Raw genomic sequence first — 22974 nt, 5'->3', positions numbered from 1 at the left:
CTCCCTCATTTACTTCATTTCTTGCTTTTCACTATGAAACTTTGGTTTGTTAATTTGGCTCAATTGGTCTTCTCGTCTCGGAGTCAACGGGATCAAAAGGGATTTCAGCACATAATTTGCAATGACACTCAGCAGAATGCAGAGCGAAGTGCTGCGTTGCCAGAGACTAGTTATTTATTTCTTTTCTGAAAATGTGTAACAATAACAAGGACACATTTAGTGTCTATTCATAGTCTTTATTTTCAATCTTTTTCCGTGAATCATTGCAGTCTTTGTGCTGACGGCACTCCCTTGATGTTGTATGGTCAAGGATATTGACATAGTGACAATGAAGGAACAGGAGCAAATGGGCATTTTGGTAAAAAATATGAATTACATGGTAAATTGGAGGTGACGGTGTGAGTTTGCAGCCTGTGTACTTCTTAGTGACAAAGTGGTTGAGAGGTATCCAGTTAGATAGGACTTGTATTAACAATGCTCAATATTGTCAGGTAGATTACAGTATCAAAGCAGCAGCGAAACAGTCAGATGAGATGTTAAAACAAGACCCTGAGTGCCTGTTTAGAAAGCTGTGAAATATTTCATGGGACAATTCAAGACGATCAGACAGCTCTACCAGACATATTCTACTGTTCCTTCACTTTCAATTGATCAAAATTCTGGGGGTTTTAACCTAAACATCAGCACAAGAGTTGTAGTGATTCAAAGTTGAGCATCAAAGGTACGTTCCTAAAGATTACAGATGGGCAATAAATGTGCCTTGGCCAGTTTCCTTCCCTTTCAACCCTCATCATTGGAACAACTTGACCACTCATTTATCTCATTGCTGTTGAGAGGTTCAACTGTTGCACCTGCCTGCATGACCACACTTTGAAGTGGAATGCATTGGTATGTTTCTGCGTTACGTGAACACAAATGTTAGACGGGGTTCTCCTTTTGAGAGACTTAGTGCTGACACTGAGGCTGAATGGTCCCGATGGGGTTGGAACTTCCGGAGCCATTCAGGACATGCTAATGAGTTTATCTCAATTGGCTAGACAGCTGGTTCGTGAAGCAGAGCGAGGCCAGCAGTGCGGGTTCAATTCCCGTACCGGCTGAGGGCAGCACAATGGCGCAGTGGTTAGCATTGCTGCCTCATGGTGCCGAGGACGCAGGTTCAATTCCGGCCCCGGGTCACTGTCCGTGTCGAGTTGGCACATGATCCCCTTGTCTGCATGGGTCTCACCCGCCCCCCCCACTTCTGGCTGGAACATTCAGGCTAAACTCTCAGGCTAGGGGATCCCCTCTGGGGAGTCACTTTAACTTGTATTAATCTGGGCCTTCACACAGAAGACCCCCCTCATGTCTGTTCAGTTCTAACTTGCTCCCACCAGATTAACTATTAGCCTCACTGAAATAACTGGAGTTCTCAACATGAGAGTTTTAAAAAGGTTTTCAAACAGAGATCAAGAGAAGATGGAGGAGGTTTACCTTTGTCACCTCTGCCTCTGCCTGCAGCTGGTGCTGGACTGGATCTTCCTACAGGTTAAACTGACTATAGAGAGAAAGGTCTTTATCCTGGATCTTTGGAAAGAATATATCAGGTGAGAGAGAAATCAGAGCTCTGGCCTTCTAGCCACTTGATCAAAGTGATACTGACTACTTGCCAACAGTCTCATAGGCTGTGCAGAGAGAGAAAGGTCTTTAATCACAGACCTTCAGGTAAAAGAGAGAGAAAGACAGAACTGTGGCCCTCTGGTTTCACGATTCAAAACCGAAACTAACTCCTGAGAGCAAGTCTGTCTGTTGCAGAACATTCTGGAATGGCCCATACCAATCAGCATCGGGAGTTAGTCAAGTCCCGGGAACTTAAAGTAGCTGATTGGCTGCCAGCCAAGTCCATCCAGATGAGTCATTATTGGGCCAGACCAAATAGCACATTGAACAGGGGGCTTTCCTTCTTTTAAAATTAAAGGCAGTCCATCTGAAAGGCATAAGTCACCGCAACTGTCCAGGCACAAAGGTTATAAAAGGAAAGAATAACCAAGAATAAAGGGAATACACAAGGGAAAACCAGGTTTAAACAGGAGGATCCTTATACTATCAAGCAACACTAACTCACAAATAATTTGTCACCATTGCACAGTTTGTATTTTGCCAAGATAATCAGCTCCAGAACTCATGACAGTCTTGGTCCAAACCGAGTCTGGTGAGCTGAATTCCATAGGTGAGATGAGTGTGACTGCCTTTGACATTAAGGCAGCATTTGACCAAATGTGACATCAAGGAACCCTTGTAAAATTGGAATCAATGGGAATCGGGGGGCGGGGGGGGGGGGGGGAACTCTACACTGGTTGGAATGATACTAGGACAAAGGAAGATATTTGTGATTGTACAACCTCTGGTTGAACTCCAAGAAAGGACAAGTGAGCATGTTCTCTAACGTGCATTAAATGTAAATGAAAACAGCTGACTGAACCATTCTAACGAGACAAATTTAGCATTCACTTGAAGAACTGTGGTTAGGAGAAGGCACTCATGATTAAATTAGTCCTTAAAACTAGTTGGTGGATATTAGAATTTAAAGAAATTATCTTTTTTAATTCATCTGAAAATTAGCATTAGGCAATGAGTTGGTATTCAGTAAAAAACTACGTTCTATGTGACTGTGACAAAGGTAAACCTCCTCCATCTTCTCTTGATCTCTGCATTGTCTTCAAGCTGGGAGGGATGATTCTCATTTGCTTCTATTCTTACCTAATTAATCAGAGCCAGAGAATCTCTTGCAATGGCTTCTCCTCATTCTCTGCACAGTTACCATTGGTGTTCCCCAAGGATCTGTCCTTTCACTCTCTCCTATTTCTCATCAACATGCTGTTCCTTGTTGATATCACCTGAAAACACAAATGTTAGCTTTTACATGTCACTGATGAAATCCAGCTCAGGGATTTGGGTGTCCTTGTACATGAATCACAAAAACGTTAGCATGCAAGTACAACAGTTAGGAGGACAAATGGAACTTATTGCAAAGGGGATAATGTATAAAAGTTGGAAAGTATTGCTCCAACTGCACAGCGCATTGGTGAGATCACCCCTAGATCTCTATGTAAAGTTTTGATCTCCTTATTTAAGGAGGGATATTCCTGCATTGGAAACAGTTCAAAAAAGTTCACTGGTCTGATGCCTGGGATGAAATATTCTCTTATGAGGAAAGATTCAGCAGATTGAGCCTGTACTCATTTGAGTTATTAAAACATAAAATTCTGAGGAGGCTAGATACGGTCAAAACTGAAAGGATGTTTCTCTAATTAGGGATTCTGGAACTCGGGAGCACAAGTTGAAAGTAAGGGGTCTTCCATTTAAGACAGCGGTGAGGAGGAATTTCTTCTCTTGGAGCGTCATTAGTCTTTGGAATTTCCTTTCCACAGAGAGCAATGGAGGCTGGGCTTCTAGATTGTCATGGAGGCACCACAGCTTGTTTAAAATGATGGAAGAACCTAGATCCAAAAGTCCTGCCTCCAAATTTGGCTTTCCACGGATTCACTTTCAAGAAGGCAGCTCTTACCTCTGATGCTGTAATAGTGGGTATGGGTGTATCCAGGGCTGTTGGGCCGGGTGCATTGGCTGACTGCTCAAAGTGGGCATAAAACTTGTTCAGATCATCAGGTAGGGGTGCTCCAGCCCCAGATATTCCCCCTGGCATTCTTTGTAGCCTGTGATCTTGTGTAGGCACTTTCACTTCTCTCACTTCATCTACCCCTCTTAGTATATTACCATTTATTGTGTACTCCCTATAACTGTTTGACTTCCCTAAATGCATGACCTCATACTTTTCTGTGTTAAAATCCATCTGGCCCTTTATTGCCCACTCCACCACACATCTATATAATTTTGGAGATTAGTGCTCTCCTCTACACAATCCGCTATTTGGCCAATCTTTGTGTCGTCTGCAAATTTCACAATCATGCCCCCCAAGTTCACGTCCATATCATTAATATATAACACAAACATTAAGGGTCCCAACACTGAGCTCTGTGGAACACCACCACTTGAAACAACTTTCCATTTGTTTCCTGTTACTAAGCCAATTTTTTGTCCAGTTTGCCACATTACCCTGTACCCCAATGGGCTTTTATTTTTTGACTCATCTACCATGTGGGATTTTGTCAAACGTCTTGCTAAAATCCACGTACACAACATCCACTGCACTACCTTCATCGAAGAATTCTATCAAATTTGTGAGTGAAGACCTTCCTTTAACAAATCCATGCTGACTATCCCTGACTTGTCAATACTTTTCTACGTGACAGTTAATCCTATCTCTCCGGATTGATTCCACTAATTTGCCCACTACTGACGTAAAACTAGCTGGCCTATAATTTGCAGATACTTGTGCTCCTCTAATTCTGGCCTCTTGAGACACGCTGATTTTAACCACTTTCTGTAGCTGTGCCTTCAATTACTAGGTCCTAACTTCTGCAAGATCCTTCCTACACCTCTCTGCCTCTCTCCCTCGCTTTCCTCCGTTAAAACACTCCTTAAACTTACCACCTTGACCAAACATTTGTCACGTGGTCCAATATCTTCTTATCACTTGGAGTCATACTTTACTTTTTAATGCTCCTGTCAAGTGGCTTGGCATATTTTATTTTATTAAAGATGCTAAATAAATCTTAAGTTATTCACTTCATTTCAATTGAGAGTCATTCCACTCCACTAAGTGAAAATGTGCTTTGCATTTCCTATTTGCTGTAGTTTGATATTGTTTTAGTGATTGTAACCTTTCTGTTGTAGCTGTACAGTATTTCCTTGATGGCAGCAGCACAAAATCTGAAAGAAAACAACAATCCCTCTGCCTGGGCAGCGGCTTTTAATTCTGGAATTGAAGCATTGAAAAGGTCAGTATGCCATGAGGTAGGTTGTTTTTAATCGAATAGCGTGAAAGAAGCTATGGCTCTAATAGCCACATTGAAGGAGTAAATCGTTACTGGCGACTTACTCAAGAAAGGTCACATGGAACTCATTTCAGAAAGGTTACAACACAGATGAAGACAACTGCAGCCCATAGTTTTATTTTAGTACTGTCATGTGAGGGTACCTTTAAGAAATGGATGTTTACGCAATGTACCTTTGAGAAAACAATGATGTCAGAGAGTGGGCGGAGCTGAGCTCAGTTCAGCCATTTTGCAGTTTAGTTCAGTTTGAAAAAGAGCTTGTGTGTATGTCTGTGTTTTGCAGTGAGCTGGATCTGCTGTGATCTCTGCCATGAAAGACTATCTCTGGATCATTTGGGTGATTTAAACTCATAATAGTAAAGCCTTTAACTTGATGTGTTTCTGTTTAAAGGTGTTAAGTCTTGGATGTTGAAAGGAATAACTGAAGGATTATTTAGTGTTGTAATATTGTCAGGGTTATCTTTGAAGTAAGGGGTGTTAAGAGATCCAATGTTTATTTAAAAGGTTAAGTTGAGTTCATAGAATAAACATTGTTTTGTGTTTAAAAACCCACGTGTCCAGAATTGTAATATCACACCTGGAGAACAAGCCGTGTGCTCGGAAAAGCAACAAATAGCATTAATGGGGGAGGTTATTTGAACTCCATGATACATTTTGGGGTTCTGAAAACCCCTCGCCCATAACAATTGGGGGCTCGAGGGGGATAAAAGTCTTATCTATTGGATTGGCTTTTGTGAACTTAAAGACAGTGAAGGATTGTTGCTTTTCCGGTGTGGTATTTTAGTTTAAGTGGGGAGTGTGTTGTGGACAATGGCTCTTTCAGAGGCTCAGAGGTTTTTGGGGTGGACACGAAAACACGGGATACCTTACTTTCAGAGAGTTAAAAACAGACTATTGGGTCCGGCAAAAACATTGCAGTTCACATTACCTGACAAAATGCGAAAAGGTGAGGTAATTATGGTGGTGGTTAAGCATTTAAAGTTGCCTGAGACAGAGTTTGACTCATGGGAAATGGCAAAAATTCAGTTGCAAATTAAACAAATGGAACATGAGAAAGAATTAAAGTGGCTTGAATATGAGGGTGAGAGAGAGGAAAAAGAGGGAGATAGAGAGAGAGAGGACAAAGAAAAGGACAGAGAAGAAAGGAGAAAAGAAAGAATAGCCCGAGCAAAAGAAAAAGAAAGGGAGATACAGATCAGGGAAAAAGATAAAGAGAGGGAGTTTGAACTTCAGAAATTGGCCATGAAACATGACGATCAGTTAAAATTGGCAGGCATAAATTGAAACGTACAGTTGGAGGATAGTAATGAGGATAGTGAGAAAGCGTCATAGACGAAGGCTTGGTGGGTATCTATGTAAATATGTCCAAGCATTGCCAAGGTTTGACGAGAAGGAAGTGGAAGCCTTTTTCATTTCATTTGAGAAGGTAGCTAAACAAATGAAATGGCCACAGGACATGTGGGTATTACTGATTCAAACAAAGCTGGTAGGTAGAGCTAGTGAAGTGTTTGCATCACTACCGGAGGAGCTATCTGGAACATATGAGGAGGTGAAGAAATCCATCTTCAGTGCATATGAGCTCGTGCCTGAAGCTTACAGACAAAGGTTTAGAAATTTAAGGAAAGAATTTGGTCAAACATACATGGAGTTTGAAAGGCTCAAACAGAGTAATTTTGATAGGTGGATAAGGGCTTTGAAAATAGACCAAATGTATGACGCTCTCAGAGAAATTATACTTGACTTGCGGTTGCGGTGATGCGGAGCTAAGCCGCACGATTGGGCAGCTCCCGCTATTACGGACTTTCAGGCTCTTTAGAGCAGCCCCAATGGGAATTTTTTGAAGACGTTCTGTGGGGGAAGGGAAGAGTGAGGTCCCCCTTCACCTTTTATGGACCGGACCAGAAGCGAAACAGCCAAAAACGTGGCATTGGAGCAGCGGGAGAAGCGAGGGAAGAGAAACAAAATGGCGGCGGCCGGGGACAAAGTGGAATGCAGGCTGGAGCTGCAGGAGTTCATCAAGCGCTGCTTCGAGGAGATGCGGAAGGAGATGCTGGCGCCTATGCTGTCAGCGATTGAAGGACTAGGGATGACCCAGAAGGCCCACGAGATAAAGATCCAGGAGGTGCAGAAAAAAGTAAATGAGAATGAGGACGAGATCTTGGGCCTGGCGGTGAGAGTGGAGGAGCACGAGGCGCTGCACAAGAGGTGGGCGGGAAGATTCGAAGACCTGGAGAACAGGTCGAGGAGAAAGAATCTGCGGATCCTGGGTCTCCCTGAAGGAGTGGAGGGGGCCGATGCCGGGACATATGCGAGCACGATGCTCGAGTCAGTAATGGGCGCGGAGACCCCTTCGAGGCCTCTGGAGCTGGATGGGGCATACCGGGTGCTGGCGAGGAGGCCCAAGGCTAACGAGCCGCCAAGGGCGATTGTGGTGAGGTTTCACCATTTCACGGACAGAGAGAGGGTCTTGAAATGGGCCAAGAAAGAGCAGAGCAGCAGGTGGGACAATGCGGAGATCCGAATATACCTGGACTGGAGCACGGAGGTTGCAAAGAGGGGAGCGGGTTTCAACCGGGCCAAGGCGGTGCTGCACCGGAAAGGAGTGAGATTCGGAATGCTGCAGCCAGCGCGATTGTGGGTCACATACAAAGATCAGCACCATTATTTTGAAACGCCTGAAGAGGCATGGACCTTTATTCAAACCGAAAGGTTGGACTCAAACTGAGGGTTTGTGAGGGTGGGGGGGGGGGGGGGGTGATGTTTGATGGCTGTTGTATATAGGGTGTTAATCACGTGCAGGAAATGTTACATGGGCTGGGGGAGAGAGGGGGATGGCGATGGGGGAAAAGAGACAAGGCTGCGACAGGAGCTGCGCCAGAGGGGGCGGGGTAGGCTTAGGAAAGCGCGTTTTTTTCCCCGCGCTAGGGAAGAAAGGTGGGAGGGGGAATGGAGGAACGCACACTGATTGGGAGATTCCCACACGGGGAGGTCAATGGGACGGCGGGGAAAGCCGGGGTCAGCAGGTGTCAGCTGACTTACGGGAGTGATATGGGGGGAGCAAAAAAGCTAGACACGGGTCTAGCAGGTGGAAGGGGGGGAAAAAAAGGGTTGCTGCTGCACTGGCCGAAGGGGAATGGGACACAGAAGAGGTGGTCGGGGCGGGGGTCTCCCGTCTGGGGGACTGGAGGGTGAGGGTGGCGCGGACACGGGACTGGTCTAGAAAAGGAGATGGCTAGTCGGGGGGGAAGGGGGGGGGGGGGGGGAGCCCCCCCAATCCGGCTGATAACGTGAAATGTGAGGGGCCTGAATGGGCCGGTAAAGAGGGCCCGAGTGTTCGTGCACTTAAAGGGACTGAAGGCAGACACCTTCATGCTCCAAGAGACACATTTGAAGGTGGCGGATCAGGTCAGGTTAAGAAAGGGGTGGGAAGGACAGGTATTCCATTCGGGGCTGGACGCGAAGAACAGAGGGGTGGCAATATTGGTGGGGAAGCGGGTGTCGTTTGAGGCCAAGAATATCGTAGTGGACAACAGAGGGCGATATGTGATGGTGAGCGGTAAGTTGCAGGGGACGTTGGTGGCATTGGTAAATGTATACGCCCCGAACTGGGATGATGCCGGATTAATGAAGCGCATGTTGGGGCGCATTCCGGACCTGGAGGTAGGAAGCCTGATAATGGGTGAGGATTTCAATACGGTGTTGGACCCAGCACGGGATCGCTCCAGATCTAGGACCGGAAAGTGGCCGGCGGCGGCCAGGGTGCTTAGGGGGTTTATGGATCAGATGGGGGGAGTTAACGGGGGGAGTTAACCCGTGGAGGTTTGCCAGGCCGCAGGCCAGGGAATTTTCTTTTTTCTCCCACATGCACAAAGCCTACTCTCGGATAGATTTTTTTGTTCTGGGCAGGGCGCTGATCCCGAAAGTGGAGGGAACGGAGTATTCAGCCATAGCCATTTCAGATCATGCCCCGCACTGGGTGGAACTGGAGTTGGGAGAGGAGAGGGACCAACGCCCGCTGTGGCGGTTGGATGTGGGACTGCTGGCAGATGAGGTGGTGTGTGGGAGGGTGAGGGGGTGCATCGAAAGGTACTTGGAGGTCAACGACAACGGGGAGGTGGGGGTGGTATGGGAGGCGCTGAAGGCGGTGATCAGGGGAGAGGTAATCTCCGAGCTAATCTCCATCAGGGCTCATAGGGAGAAGATAGAGTGCATGGAAAGGGAGAGGTTAGTGGGGGAGATTTTAAGAGTGGACAGGAGATACGCAGAGGCCCCTGAGGAGGGATTACTTGGGGAAAGGCGACGTCTCCAGATGGAGTTTGATCTGTTGACCACAGGGAAGGCAGAGGCACAGTGGAGGAAGGCGCAGGGGCGACCTACGAGTATGGGGAGAAGGCGAGTCGGATGCTGGCACACCAGCTCCGTAAGAGGATGGCAGCGAGGGAAATAGGTGGAGTCAAGGATGGAAGGGGAGCCACGGTGTGGAGTGCGACGAAAATAAACGAGGCATTCAAGGCCTTCTATGAGGAGCTGTACAGATCCCATCCCCCAGCGGGGTAAGAAGGGATGAGACCATCCCTAGACCAATTGAGATTCCCGAGGGTGGAGGAGCAAGAGGTGGCTGGTTTGGGGGCACCAATTGGGTTGGAGGAGCTGAGCAAGGGTTTGGGGAGTATGCAGGCAGGGAACGCCCCGGGACCGGACGGGTTCCCGGTGGAGTTCTACAGGAAGTACGTAGACCTGTTGGCCCCGTTACTAGTGAGGACCTTTAATGAGGCAAGGGAGAAAGGGACCCTGCCCCCGACAATGTCGGAGGCGACGATTTATTTGATCCTAAAGCGGGACAAGGACCCACTGCAATGTGGATCGTACAGACCGATCTCGCTCCTCAACGTGGATGCTAAGTTGCTGGCAAAAGTGCTGGCTACGAGGATCGAGGACTGTGTCCCGGGGGTGATTCACGAGGACCAGACGGGATTTGTAAAGGGCAGACAACTAAACACCAATGTGCAGCGGCTCCTAAACGTGATAATGATGCCATCGGTGGAGGGAGAGGCGGAGATAGTGGCAGCTATGGACGTGGAGAAGGCCTTTGACCGAGTAGAGTGGGAGTACCTCTGGGAAGTGCTGTGTAGGTTTGGGTTTGGGGGAGAGTTTATTAGCTGGGTTAAGCTCCTTTACAGAGCCCCGGTGGCGAGTATGGTTACGAATCGGCGGAGGTCGGAGTATTTTCAACTGTACCGTGGGACGAGGCAGGGGTGCCCCCTGTTGTTTGCATTGGCGATTGAACCCTTGGCCATATCATTGAGGGAGTCTAGGAAATGGAGGGGGGTGGTCCGAGGGGGAGAGGAGCATCGAGTGTCGCTTTATGCAGACGACCTGTTGCTGTATGTGGCGGATCCAGTGGAGGGGATGGTGGAGGTCATGCAGACTCTAAGGGAGTTTGGGGATTTTTCGGGCTGTAAGCTTAATGTAGGGAAGAGTGAGCATTTTGTAGTACAGGCAGGGGACCAAGAAAGGGGGATAGGCGATCTACCGCTGAGGAGGGCGGAGGGGAGCTTTCGGTACCTGGGGATCCAGATAGCCAGGAGTTGGGGGGCCCTACATAAACTGAATCTGACGAGGCTGGTGGAGCAGATGGAGGAGGACTTCAAACGATGGGACATGTTACCGCTCTCGCTAGCGGGTAGAGTGCAATCGATCAAAATTGTGGTCCTTCCGAGGTTTCTCTTTGTGTTTCAGTGCCTTCCCATCGTGATCACCAAGGCCTTTTTTAAGAGAGTAGGCAGGAGCATTATGGGGTTTGTGTGGGCGAAAAAGACCCCGAGGGTAAGGAGAGGATTTTTGGAACGCAGCAGGGACCGAGGAGGGTTGGCGCTGCCGAACCTAGGGAGCTACTACTGGGCAGCAAATGTGGCGATGATCCGTAAGTGGGTGATGGAGGGAGAGGGGGCGGCATGGAAGAGTTTGGAGATGGCGTCCTGCAAAGGAATGAGCCTGGGGGCGCTGGTGATGGCACCGCTGCCGCTCTCGCCGTCAAGGTACACCACGAGTCCGGTGGTGGCGGCAACACTAAGATCTGGGGCCAGTGGAGACGGCACAGGGGTGCAATGGGAGCCTCGGTGTGGTCCCCGATCAGGGGTAACCACCGGTTTGTCCCGGGGAGGATGGACGGGGGGTTTCAGAGCTGGCATCGGGCGGGGATTAGAAGAATGGGGGACCTGTTCATTGATGGGACGTTTGCGAGCCTAGGGGCACTAGAGGAGAAGTTTGAGATACCCCCGGGAAATGCTTTCAGATTCATGCAGGTGAGGGCGTTTGTGAGGCGGCAGGTGAGGGAATTCCCGTTGCTCCCGGCACAGGAAATTCAAGACAGGGTGATTGCGGGCGTATGGGTGGGAGAGGGCAAGGTGTCGGCAATATAATCAGGAGATGAAAGAGGGGGAAGCGTTGGTAGAGGAGCTGAACGGTAAATGGGAGGAGGAGCTGGGGGAGGAGATTGAGGAGGGGCTATGGGCTGATGCCCTAGGTAGGGTTAATTCCTCCTCCTCGTGTGCCAGGCTCAGCCTGATACAATTTAATGTGGTTCACAGAGCGCACTTGACGGGGGCGAGGTTGAGTAGGTTTTTTGGGGTAGAGGACAGATGTGGGAGGTGCTCAGGAAGTCCGGCGAACCATGTCCATATGTTTTGGTCATGTCCTCTATGGAGGGGTTCTGGAGAGGAGTGGCGGGAACAATATCTGAGGTGGTGAAAGTCCGGGTCAAGCCAAGCTGGGGGCTAGCAATATTTGGAGTAGTGGACGAGCCGGGAGTGCAGGAGACGAAAGAGGCCGGCATTCTGGCCTTTGCGTCCCTAGTAGCCCGGCGAAGGATCTTGCTAATGTGGATGGAGGCGAAGCCCCCCCAGCGTGGAGGCCTGGACAAACAACATGGCTGGGTTCATTAAGCTGGAGAGGATAAAGTTTGCCTTGAGGGGGTCTGCGCAGGGGTTCTACAGGCGGTGGCAACCATTCCTAGACTATCTCGCGGAGCGTTAGAGGAAGGTCGGTCAGCAGCAGCAGCAACCCGGGGTGGGGGGGGGGGGGGGGGGGGGGGGTGGAGAGGGAGGGGGTATTTGAGCAAGAGAACACATGAAAGATCTGGAAAACTGGCATGTGCGGGAGGAAGCCAGTGTACAAAGCTCTGTAACATATCGTTTTACCATGTATATATCCTGCTATGTGCGTTTTCTTTCTATTTTGTTACGAGGTGGGGGGGGCGTTGTTTGTAAGGGTGAAAAATTGTGTTATAAAAATTAATAAATATATTTTTTTTTAAAAAGAGAAATTATACTTGTGGAGGAGGTTAAAAACTCAATTCCTGATGTAGTGAGAACTCATGTGGAAGAACAGAGGGTTAAAACTGCGAGATTAGCAGCAGAAATATCAGATGACTATGAATTTGTTCATAAATCAAAGATCGGTTTCCGACATCAGTTTCAGCCGGTGAGGGAGAGAAGCTGAGGACATGAGAAATACTCAAGTGGTAAAGCTAAAGGTGATCTGATAGGCGATAATAAAGAGAGTGTACCTCAGATTGAAAAAGAAATCCAGGAGGGTGGAAAAGAAATGAAAAGTTTCAAATGTTTTCACTGTAATAAACTAGGCCATGTAAAGTCAGTGTTGGTGGTTGAAGAAAAGCACTGGTAAGGCTGATGTGGTAAAACAGGATAAGACAGTGGGATTTGTTATAGTGGTAAAGGAAAACCCAAGGGAAACAAAGGAGGTGCAAACGATTGTACAGCCTGGTCAAGAAGTAATTGTTCAGAAGGTGCCAGATCTCTTTAAAGAATTTACTTGCGTGGGTAAAGTTTACTCATGTGTATCAGGAGGAGAACGTAAAGAAGTCACAATTTTAAGAGATACAGGGGCTAGTCAATCTTTAATCGTAAGAGATGAGGAATTATGTAGTTTGGGAAGAATGTTGCCAGAAAAGGTGGTGATATGTGGAATTCAGGGTGAGAGGAGTAGCATTCCATTATATAAGGTACGGTTGGAAAGTCCAGTGAAGAGTGGTGAAGTGATAGTAGGAGTAATAGATAAACTGTATTCCTGGACAAGATAGTTTATCTTGGGTAATGATATAGCTGGATCGCTGGTGGGAATGATGCTTACTGTGGTTGATAAGCCAGTGGAAAATCAGTCAACTGAAGTGTTGAAGGACGAATATCCTGGGATTTTTCCGGATTGTGTAGTAACAAGGTCACAAAGTCACAGGTTAAGTCAAGAGGAGAAATCAAAGAGTGAAGATGAAGTTGACGTGCAATTATCTGAAACGATTTTTGATCAGATGGTTGAAAAAGAACAAAAACAGGTGGAGGATGAGGCGGATATTTTTAGCTCAGGAAAATTGGCGGAGTTACAAAAGAAAAGATGTAGAAATAAAACGGATATATCAAAAAGCATATACGGAAGAGGAATCTGAGAGTATACCAGAGTGTTATTACAGTAAAAAAGTGATGTCTTGATGAGAAAATGGAGACCTGTACATATGCAGGCAGATGAAAAGTGGGCTGAAGTTCATCAAGTAGTATTGCCGGTAGGGTATAGAAAGGAGGTGTTGCGAGTTGCACATGAGGTACCATTGGGAGGTCTTTTGCGAATAAGGAAAACTCAAGCTAAAATCCAGAAACATTTTTATTGGCCTGGACTACATAAAGATGTAGTTAAATTTTGTCAATCATGTCACACATGTCAAGTGATAGGGAAACCTCAAGCAGCGATAAAACCAGCGCCCTTAATACCCATTCCAGCATTTGAGGAACCTTTTACGAGGGTTATAATTGATTGCGTAGGACCGCTTCCTAAAACAAAAAGTGGGAATCAATATCTTTTGACTATAATGGATGTGTCTACTAGGTTCCCAGAGGCCATTCCAGTACGTAATATTACAGCTAAAAGGATTGTGGAGGAGTTACTTAAATTCTTTACCAGATATGGACTACCCATAGAAATTCAGTCGGATCAAGGATCAAATTTTACTTCAAAGTTATTCAAAGAAGTTATGGACAGCTTAGGAATAAAACAATTTAAATCAACTGCGTACCATCCAGAATCGCAAGGAGTATTAGAAAGGTGGCATCAGACATTAGAGACAACGTTGAGGGCGTATTGTCAAGATTATCCAGAGGATTGGGATAAAGGAATCCCATTCGTATTGTTTGGAATTAGGGATGCACCTAACGAGTCTACCAAATTTAGTCCTTTTGAACTAATTTTTGGTCATGAGGTCAGAGGACCACTTAAATTGATTAAGGAAAAATTGGTGGGTGAGAATTCGGAAATTACACTTGGATTACGTACAAATTTTAGGGAACGATTAAATAGAGAAGGTGAATTGGGTAGACAATATTTGAAAGTTGCAGAAAATGTGATGAAACGGGTCGCGGACAAGAAATCCAAAATTCGTAGTTTTGCCAGCGGGGATAACGTTTTAGTGTTGTTACCAGTGGTAGGGGAGCCTTTAAAAGCTAGGTTTTGTGGACCGTATCAGATTGCAAGGAAATTAAGTGAGGTGAATTATGTGGTAAAAGCACCAGATAGAAGGAAGACTCAAGTGTGTCATGTGAATATGCTTAAAAGGTACTTTGAAAGGGAAGGAGAGAAAAAAGAGATTTAATGATTCTAACTCAAAGTGACGAACCAAATCCAGATGACTGTGAATTTGACATACCTCAAATTAAATTGGAAAATGAGGATGTTCTTAAAAATTGGGATGAATTGTTAAGTTACCTTCCAGAGGAAAAACAAACTGACCTGAAAGAGTTATTGATATCACATGGGCACGTTTGGAGAGATAAATTGGGAAGTACTAAAATGGCTATATCTGATGTAGATGTGGGAAATGCTGTTCCAATCAAACAACATCCATATCGACTTAACCCTTTAAAATTGGCACAGGTTAACAAAGAGATTGAGAGTATGCTTACAAATGGCATAATTGAAGTGGTTGCAGCCAATGGAGCTCACCCTTGGTGATGGTACCTAAACCAGTCTGTACTCAACGGTTGTGTGTGGACTATCGAAAGGTGAATGCAGTTACAAGAACGGACTCTTATCCTATCCCACGTTTCAAGGATTGCATTGCAAAAGTGGGACAATCTGCTTTTATTTCCAACTTCCAGCCATGGAAAGAACATTTTAAACATCGTATGGAGTTCTTCGATCAACTTCAGGAGGCGGGTTTGGTGATGAACCTAGTTGAAAGTGAATTTGGAGAAGCCTGAATCACTTTCCTTGTGGAGTTTCCATTCTCCTCAAGACGAGGGAAATAATGCGATTTCTTAGCATGAGTGGATTTGATCGAACAGCTGTGCAAACGTTTTGTGGCGTGATTACTCCACTGATGGAATTGCTGAAGAAACGTAAAAAAATTCAATGGACAGCGGACTTGGCATTTGACTGCCTGAACGCGGTGATCACCAATGCTCCTGTATTGGAGAATTGCAAGGGACTCTGTGGTCCGATTGAACTAACGTATCTGATTCTGAAGAGAAATGCCGAGGAGGAAGAGGAATGGATGGATCGTGCAGAGACTTTGCTCAATGAGACTGTCAATCGAGAAGGATTTCGGTTGGAGGAAGAAGAACAAAGAAAAATAGACGATATTATTATACCTGTATGCGTGTGTTGTTTTTTTTTTTAAAACAAAAAGGTATATTTACTGAGTACATTTTTTAGATGGTGCAAAAGTGAAAAATGAAATCATCTTGAAGTTGATGGTTTTTTTTTTTCTTGGGTGGAGGTGTCAGGTGAGGGTACCTTTAAGAAATGGATGTTTAAGCAATGTACCTTTAAGAAAACAGTGATGTCAGAGAGTGGGTTGAGCTGAGCTCAGTTCAGCCATTTTGCAGTTTAGTTCAATTTGAAAAAGAGCTTGGGTGTGTGTCTGTGTTTTGCAGTGAGCTGGATCTGCTGTGATCTCGGCCATGAATGACTTTCTCTGGATCATTTGGGTGATTTAAACTCATAATAGTCAAGCCTTTAACTTGATGTGTTTCTGTTTAAAGGTGTTAAGTCTTGGATGTTGAAAGGAATAACTGAAGGATTATTAAGTGTTGTAATATTGTCAGGGTTATCTTTGAAGTAAGGGGTGTTAAGAGATCCAATGTTTATTTAAAAGGTTAAGTTGAGTTCATAGAATAAACATTGTTTTGTGTTTAAAAACCCACGTGTCCAGAATTGAAATATCGCACCTGGCGAACAAGCCGTGTGCTCAGAAAAGCAACAAATAGCATTAAAGGGGAAGGTTGGTTGAACTCCATGATACATTTTGGGGTCCTGAAAACGCCTCGCCCATAACAGTACCGTGTCAAATACTCAAATCGCCGGAATACACCTGCGGGTTGTCTGTAGAATAATAATCTAATGAACTAAAAGTTAACAAGGATGTAGAGAGGACTTACCTGTGTGACCAACCTCCTTGACTTTTTCATCAAACTCAAAAAACAAGTGAGCTGGAAATTTCCACACTTTTGTGCACTTCCTAAAGGCATTTAACAAGGTTCTGCAGTTCGCCACAAAAACTGTTAGTTAAGCTGAAAACTGTGGGTATTCAAATTACATCTTGGAAGTATGCTAAAAAATAAATTGATTGAAGAGTAGAAAACAATGGGGATTTGTTCGTGGAGTTATGTCTGAATGGTGACCGAGAGAGACGGTATTGATTGGGTGACCCAGGTATGATTATTTGGACTAATACTATCTTTAATTTAATCATGATTTGGATTCAGAAACTCATTGCAAATTCATCAAATCCATCACAGGGCTTATGCTTACCATTCACCAGCACAGTTACTCACGCTTCAGTGGATCCAGTTAGATATTTAGTTGATATTCCATCTGATGGCTCACAGTTCCCAAATGAGCAAAGTGAGGGTAACAGGGACAGTCTGAAGAGTCTGCATTGCACGATGCAATCCTTTCCAAACTATGCTCAGCTGGACAGAGATGCTGTATTGAATATTCATTGAGGGGCAGCAGAAATTTTATTGACATATTCATAGGCCTCCTACATGCACTTTGCATGATTACAGAGTGAATGGCGGAATCAAGCTCAAGCATTAGGATTACAAGGAAATCTATTGCCATGGGTAAAGTGACCAATTTCATGTAACATCAATCGCAAAATTGTTGTGGGTCAGGGTGCAGAGAACCCCAAAGTGTATCATTGAGTTCACCTGACCCACAACTTTTAATAGATTGTGGTATGGGGAGCACACGGCCCACTCTAAAGGTGTTACAGCAGAAATGGAAACGTATTTTTTAAAACAAAACAATGTTTATTCTATGAACTCAAATTAACCATTTTAAAACAAAGTGAATATCTTAGCAACCATTAATTCAAAGATAACCCCCAAAGAATACAACACTGTAATCCTTTAAGCTGTCCTTTTAACAAAAGACGTAACAACCTTTAAACAGAAGCACATCAGGGTTTACATTCAATACTGAAAACATTTAAATTTCTGAATTCTCCAAATGATCAAGAGATAGTCCTTCATGGCAGAGAGATCAACAGTACAGCTGCTTTGGCTGACTTCAGCTGCAACACACTGAAAAACAAAAACAAAAAGACAGACACACCCAAGCTTTTCTCAAAGTGAAACTAAAAAGCAGAACCAGAGCTCAGCTCTACCCACACTCTGACATCACTGCAGTAACATGAGCAGCTAACCATTTCTTAAAGCAACATTCTCATGACAAAATGAAAATGATTCATGCAGGCCGTGATTTCGGCACGCAGACTCTGGATCCTAACATGTCTGACACCTTAACCACGATGACTGACACTTAACCTCAGCCTTGTCCTTAGAACACATCAATAATTTGCAACTTACTCTCCAGCAGAATGGTAGGAATGAATTGTCGATGGCCCATGAAAGGACTCATGGTTAACAGGGGTAATGGAGACTGGGATTTGACTCAGTGCTCCTATTTTTCATGCCCCACTTGGATGAAGACAACCCAATTATTGTTTACTCAAAGCATCTTAGCAACATCTTAGCGGTAAGACCAGGAATGTGAGCAGCCCACCATAATCTCTGCTGAAGCTACAGGTATGCAGCGCATAGGACTGGTAGGAAATGGAACAGTAAAGCTTTGTATTTGCACAAGGATATGCGTAAGGGTGTGTGAGAAAAAGTTGTGTTTCATTTCCGTTCATTAGTTAGATCACAAAACGTATTACTTTGCACTATTTTTAAGTTTTGCCTGCTCTCGGTTCCTGGGTGACAATTCATCTTTCCAATTTCATGTTGATGATTGGAAAACAAGGCAGCACGGTGGCGCAGTGGATTAGCCCTGCAGTCTTAGAGGTCCCAGGTTCGATCCCAGCTCTGGGTCACTGTCGTGTGGAGTTTGCACATTCTCCCCGTGTTTGCGTGGGTTTCGCCCCCACAACCCAAAGATGTGCAGGCTAGGTGGATTGGCCACGCTAAATTGCCCCTTAATTGGAAAAAATGAATTGGGCACACTAATTTTTTTTTTTTTAAATGATTGGAAAACATGAATAGGGGCCAATGGGCAATATGAAGTGGATGATTGGTTGGTTGGTTGGCGGATTGCCTTGTGCAGCCAGAATTGTGTTAATGGGGATTGATGGGTGTAAATGAGAACTGGTATTGGATGTAGCTCTTGCATTGTTTCAGTGGTGGTAAAGAACTGAATCTTACAGCTGTAAAGGAATCTGAGTAGCAGTGAGTGGCTGGTACTGCATTAGGGTCACCATCTTCCTCCCCTTCCTCAGATTTGTCTGAAGATATTATGTGTTTAGCATCTTGTTTCTCCTGGAGCTGTAATTCTACTGCTGCACATCATTGCAGAATGCAGCATTTCATAATCATTCTGGCAACCTTGGTGGGAGTGAGTACTACCTCTAGACCTGTCCAGGCACTTGAGGTGCCGCTTGAGCATGCTGATCACTTGCATAATGACACATTCGATTGTAACATGACTTTTGCTGCAGCACTTGTGGGCTTCACTGATTCAGTTTTTCATTGGTGTCATCAGTCAAAAGCAAAATACTGCAGATTCTGGATCTCTGAAGTTAAAACTGATAATGTTGGAAGTCTAAAAGCATCTGTTGAGATAAAAGGAGTTAATTTTGTTTTATTCTCATGTGCACAAGGTGTACTCCCAAATAGATTTCTTCATATTGGATAAGACGTTGTTGGCAGAGGTGGTAGATGTCGAGTATTCGGCAATAGTAATGTCGGACCATGCCCTGCACTGGGTGGAATTCCGAATGAGCGGTGGGGGGGGGGCAGCGCCCGCAATGGAGGCTGGATATGGGACTTTTAGCGGTGGAAGAGGTTTGTGAGCGGGTGAGGAAGGCCACCGGGGTATGTTGAGATTAACGACACGGGGGAGGTTTCGGCAGGTACGGTTTGGGAGGCACTGAAAGCAGTGGTCAGGGGGGAATTTATTCTGATTCGGGCACACAGGGAGAAGGCAGAGTGGGTGGAGTAAGAAAGACTAGCGGAGGAAATCCTGCAAGTGGACAGGAGATATGCAGAGGCCCCCGAGGAAGGACTGTTAAAGGAATACCAGAGATTGCAAATGGAATTCGGGCTGTTATCCATGGGCAAGGCGCTAGGGCAGTTGAGAAGGGTGAGAGGGGCAGTATGTGAGTATGGGGAAAAAGCGAGATGTTAGCGCACCAGTTGAGGAAGCAGGAGGCAGCGAGGGAGATTTGGAAAGTGAAGGACACAGGTGCAAGGTGGGAATAAGGGGCGAAAATTCTCCGTTATCGGCGGAAAGTCCGCCGATCGGCGCAAAAAACGGCGCAAATCCGACTTACGTCACGTCGGAAAAATGGGCCGATAGCCTCCGGCCCGAAATGGGCTAGCAGCGACGTAACGGGATCCGCGCTTGCACAGTGGTTCACGCCGTGCAGCGTCATACGCCCTGCACGGCGTGACGGCTCATAAGGCCGCGTTGCTCCCCTCCACCCGACCGCAACACCCGACTGGATGGCTGGCCGTCGCTCAGTCCCGAGGTTCGAGTCACGCGATGTGGAGGCGCTCCTGGACGCGGTGGAGCAGAGGAGGGACGCCCTGTATCCCGGGCACGGCCGCAGAGTTGCCCCACGCCACAGCCGGCGTCTGTGGAGGGAAGTGGCAGAGGCCGTCACCGCTGTGGCCCTGACACCACGGACAGGCACCCAGTGCCACAAGAAGGTGAACGACCTCGTCAGAGCAGGCAGGGTGAGCCTCCCCCATATCCCCCCCTCCCCCATATCCCCCCTCCCCTCCCCCATATCCCCCCTCCCCCATATCCCCCCCTCCCCCATATCCCCCTCCCCCATATCCCCCTCCCCCATATCCCCCCTCCCCCATATCCCCAAGTGAATATAGCCCTAACCTTAACCTCTGCAGTGCACGCGCCACCGATGTCGTGCATTCATATACCTGCCTAACAGTGTTGCCTTTTACCCCTGCCACCCCCCGCCCCCCCCCCCCCCACAGGAGAAGCGTGCACACAACAATAGGGAGCATGTGAGGACTGGAGGAGGCCCCGCTGATGAGAGGCCACTGACCGTACACGAGGAAAGGGCCCTGGAACTGGCTGGTGGACCTGAGGACCGGGAGGTTGCTGATGCAGTGGTCGGGGGCGTAGTAGCAAGTGAGCCACCGACAGCCCGTCCCCATATCCCCCCCCCCCTATATCCCGCTCCCCCGTATCACCTGATCACTGCCTGATGTCTAACCATGCATGCTTCATTGTGTATCACAGGACCAAACGTCCAGGCACCCATCCCCGCAGATGCAGACCGCCCGCAGGATGCCCCTCGGAGACCACAGGAGACGGAGAGACCCGCACCCTCCAGCATGCGACGCCCGCAGGATGCCCCTCGGAGACCACGGGAGACGGAGAGACCCGGACCCTCCAGCATGCGACGCCCGCAGGATGCCCCTCGGAGACCACAGGAGACGGAGAGACCTGGAGCAACAGGGAGACGACACCCCCGTCACGTGCGGGAGCAACCACCCAGCGATGAGGGGGGCAGCCACAGGCCCCCATCACATCCGAGCCAGGACACCACTACCCAGGACACCACTACCCAGGACACCACTACCCAGGACACCACTACCCAGGACACCCCTACCCGGGACAGCCCTACCCAGGACACCCCTACCCGGGACAGCACTACCCAGGAAGACGAAATACCGGACAGTGAGTCAGAGTGGATGGGTGGAGACGAACCCCCACCCCAAAGTGCCATGGACTCAGAGTGGGACGAAGAGCACGACACAACGCCACTGCTGTCACCAACACCCTCCACCATCGCAGAAACACTCACCACGGTTGGGCACTTTAGTGATGAGGCGTCTGGTACACTCACTGGTGCGCACAACACAGCCGTCCCGGTACAGCAGGTGGAGGTAGGAGCAGCAGAGGAGCCGGGCGGTCGGAGGGCAGCCCAGCCCAAGCGAACATCTGCCGCCCAGATGGATCCCGGGTTCCTGCAGTTACCACACCCACACATAGATCCGATGCAACCACCGACCCGGAGACGAGCGAAGAGGGTGACGGGCGGCTGCGGTCACAGGTGGAGGAGTCCACCCGCGTCCAGGAGCTGGGAGTGGTGCCGGTCATGCGTGCCACCCAGGCTGACACCGCACGGGTGGCGTCCGCGGTGGAGGCAATGGGTGCGACGGTGTCAGACATGGGGAACGGTTTGCGAGGCCTGGGGCCTTCCGTGCAGGCGGCGTCTGTGGCCCAGGAAATGGCTGCCCTCTCACAGGAGGCCATGATCCAGTGCCAGCGCCAGATGGCAGAGGCGCTCAACGCCATAGCCCAGTCTTTGCAGGCCATGGCCCAGTCTCAGCAGGCCAAGGCCCAGTCTCAGCAGGCCATGGCCCAGTCTCAGCAGGCCATGGCCCAGTCTCAGCAGGCCATGGCCCAGTCTCTGCAGGCCATCGCTGAGGGCATCGGCGCCAGTGGCCATGTGCGAGCCGGCGTCGCACTGTCACAGACAGGGTTTGCCAACCCCCTGGGCTCCATGGCTGCAAACCTGCAGACCCCTGTCGATACCAGCACGGGCCTCCAGGACTGGCAGCGCCAGATGTCGGGGGGGCGTCGGATGGCCAGTCCGTTCGCATCCCCCACCCATGTAGAGGCCTGGGGGCCATCGGGCACCCCGAGGGAGGAGGAGGTGGTGTGGTCCGTCCCGGCTCCCTCTGTAGGGGAGGTCCCGGTACACTGCGACACCTCGGACTCCCCCCCTTCAGTCCCAGGTGCATCGGGTGGGCAACGGGCAGGACAGGCTGGCAGCTCGCCATCCCAGTCGCCCGGGCCGCAGCCTGGCCCATCTAGGCCAGGACGCCCCAGGAAACGGCCGCCAAAGGGATCCAGTGTCAAGAGTGCAGGAATCACAGGAGTCCACCTCCAGTTCTGCTGTACCGTCTGGGGAACCACGTAGACGTAGTCAAAGGGCCCGTAAGGCCAAACAATTAGACACTGAGTAAGTTGGCACGGGTGCAGGGCACAGATGAGTTTTAGGGGCTAGGGCACGTGCATGAACTCCTTTCGTTATTAAAGTCAATGTTTACACCTACCGAAGCTGCCTTTGTGCTCTGTCCAAAGTGTGCGGGGGTGTCATGTACATTGAGCGCAAGTGTGTGTGTGAGGGGTGGTCTTACCTCAGCCCCAGGTGAGTCTGCCCCCTTCCCCCTGGGCCGCCATCAACACCCCCCGGGCAGAGGACGGGACCGTGCGCTGCAATGTCACAGCGGCATGCAGGGATGGTCCGGGTAATGGTGGTACTGTGGCCATGGGTCAGACATAGTCCAACGATGTGGAGCCAGGAGCTCATCGCAGGGCGGGTTGTCATCATCCTCCATGGCATGCGATAGACACGCGTCCACCCGCAACTGTGTGAGCCCGGCCCGTTGTGCCGCAGGTGGATCGGCAATGGGGGGGGGGGGGGGGGGGGGGTGCATGCGGGTGGGGTGTGTGGGGTTGGGGAGGGGGGTGAGGGTGCTGGATGGGTGGGGGGTGT

General features: G+C 48.2%; 1 protein-coding gene across 3 annotated transcripts in view; it reads left to right on the top strand.

Moving 5' to 3' along the window:
* tkfc (triokinase/FMN cyclase) overlaps window positions 1-22974 on the top strand; it is a 148602-nt gene that overhangs the window by 110869 nt on the left and 14759 nt on the right. For all 3 annotated transcript variants that reach the window (XM_072518937.1, XM_072518936.1, XM_072518938.1), the window contains exon 14: window positions 4774-4877. In XM_072518937.1, the coding sequence (XP_072375038.1) occupies window positions 4774-4877 (104 nt within the window). The remainder of the gene's footprint in view (window positions 1-4773; window positions 4878-22974) is intronic.

This window comes from Scyliorhinus torazame, chromosome 10 (assembly GCF_047496885.1).
Source record: "Scyliorhinus torazame isolate Kashiwa2021f chromosome 10, sScyTor2.1, whole genome shotgun sequence".
Classification (NCBI taxonomy): Eukaryota; Metazoa; Chordata; class Chondrichthyes; order Carcharhiniformes; family Scyliorhinidae; genus Scyliorhinus; species Scyliorhinus torazame.
This window is presented reverse-complemented; position numbering and strand designations above follow the sequence as displayed.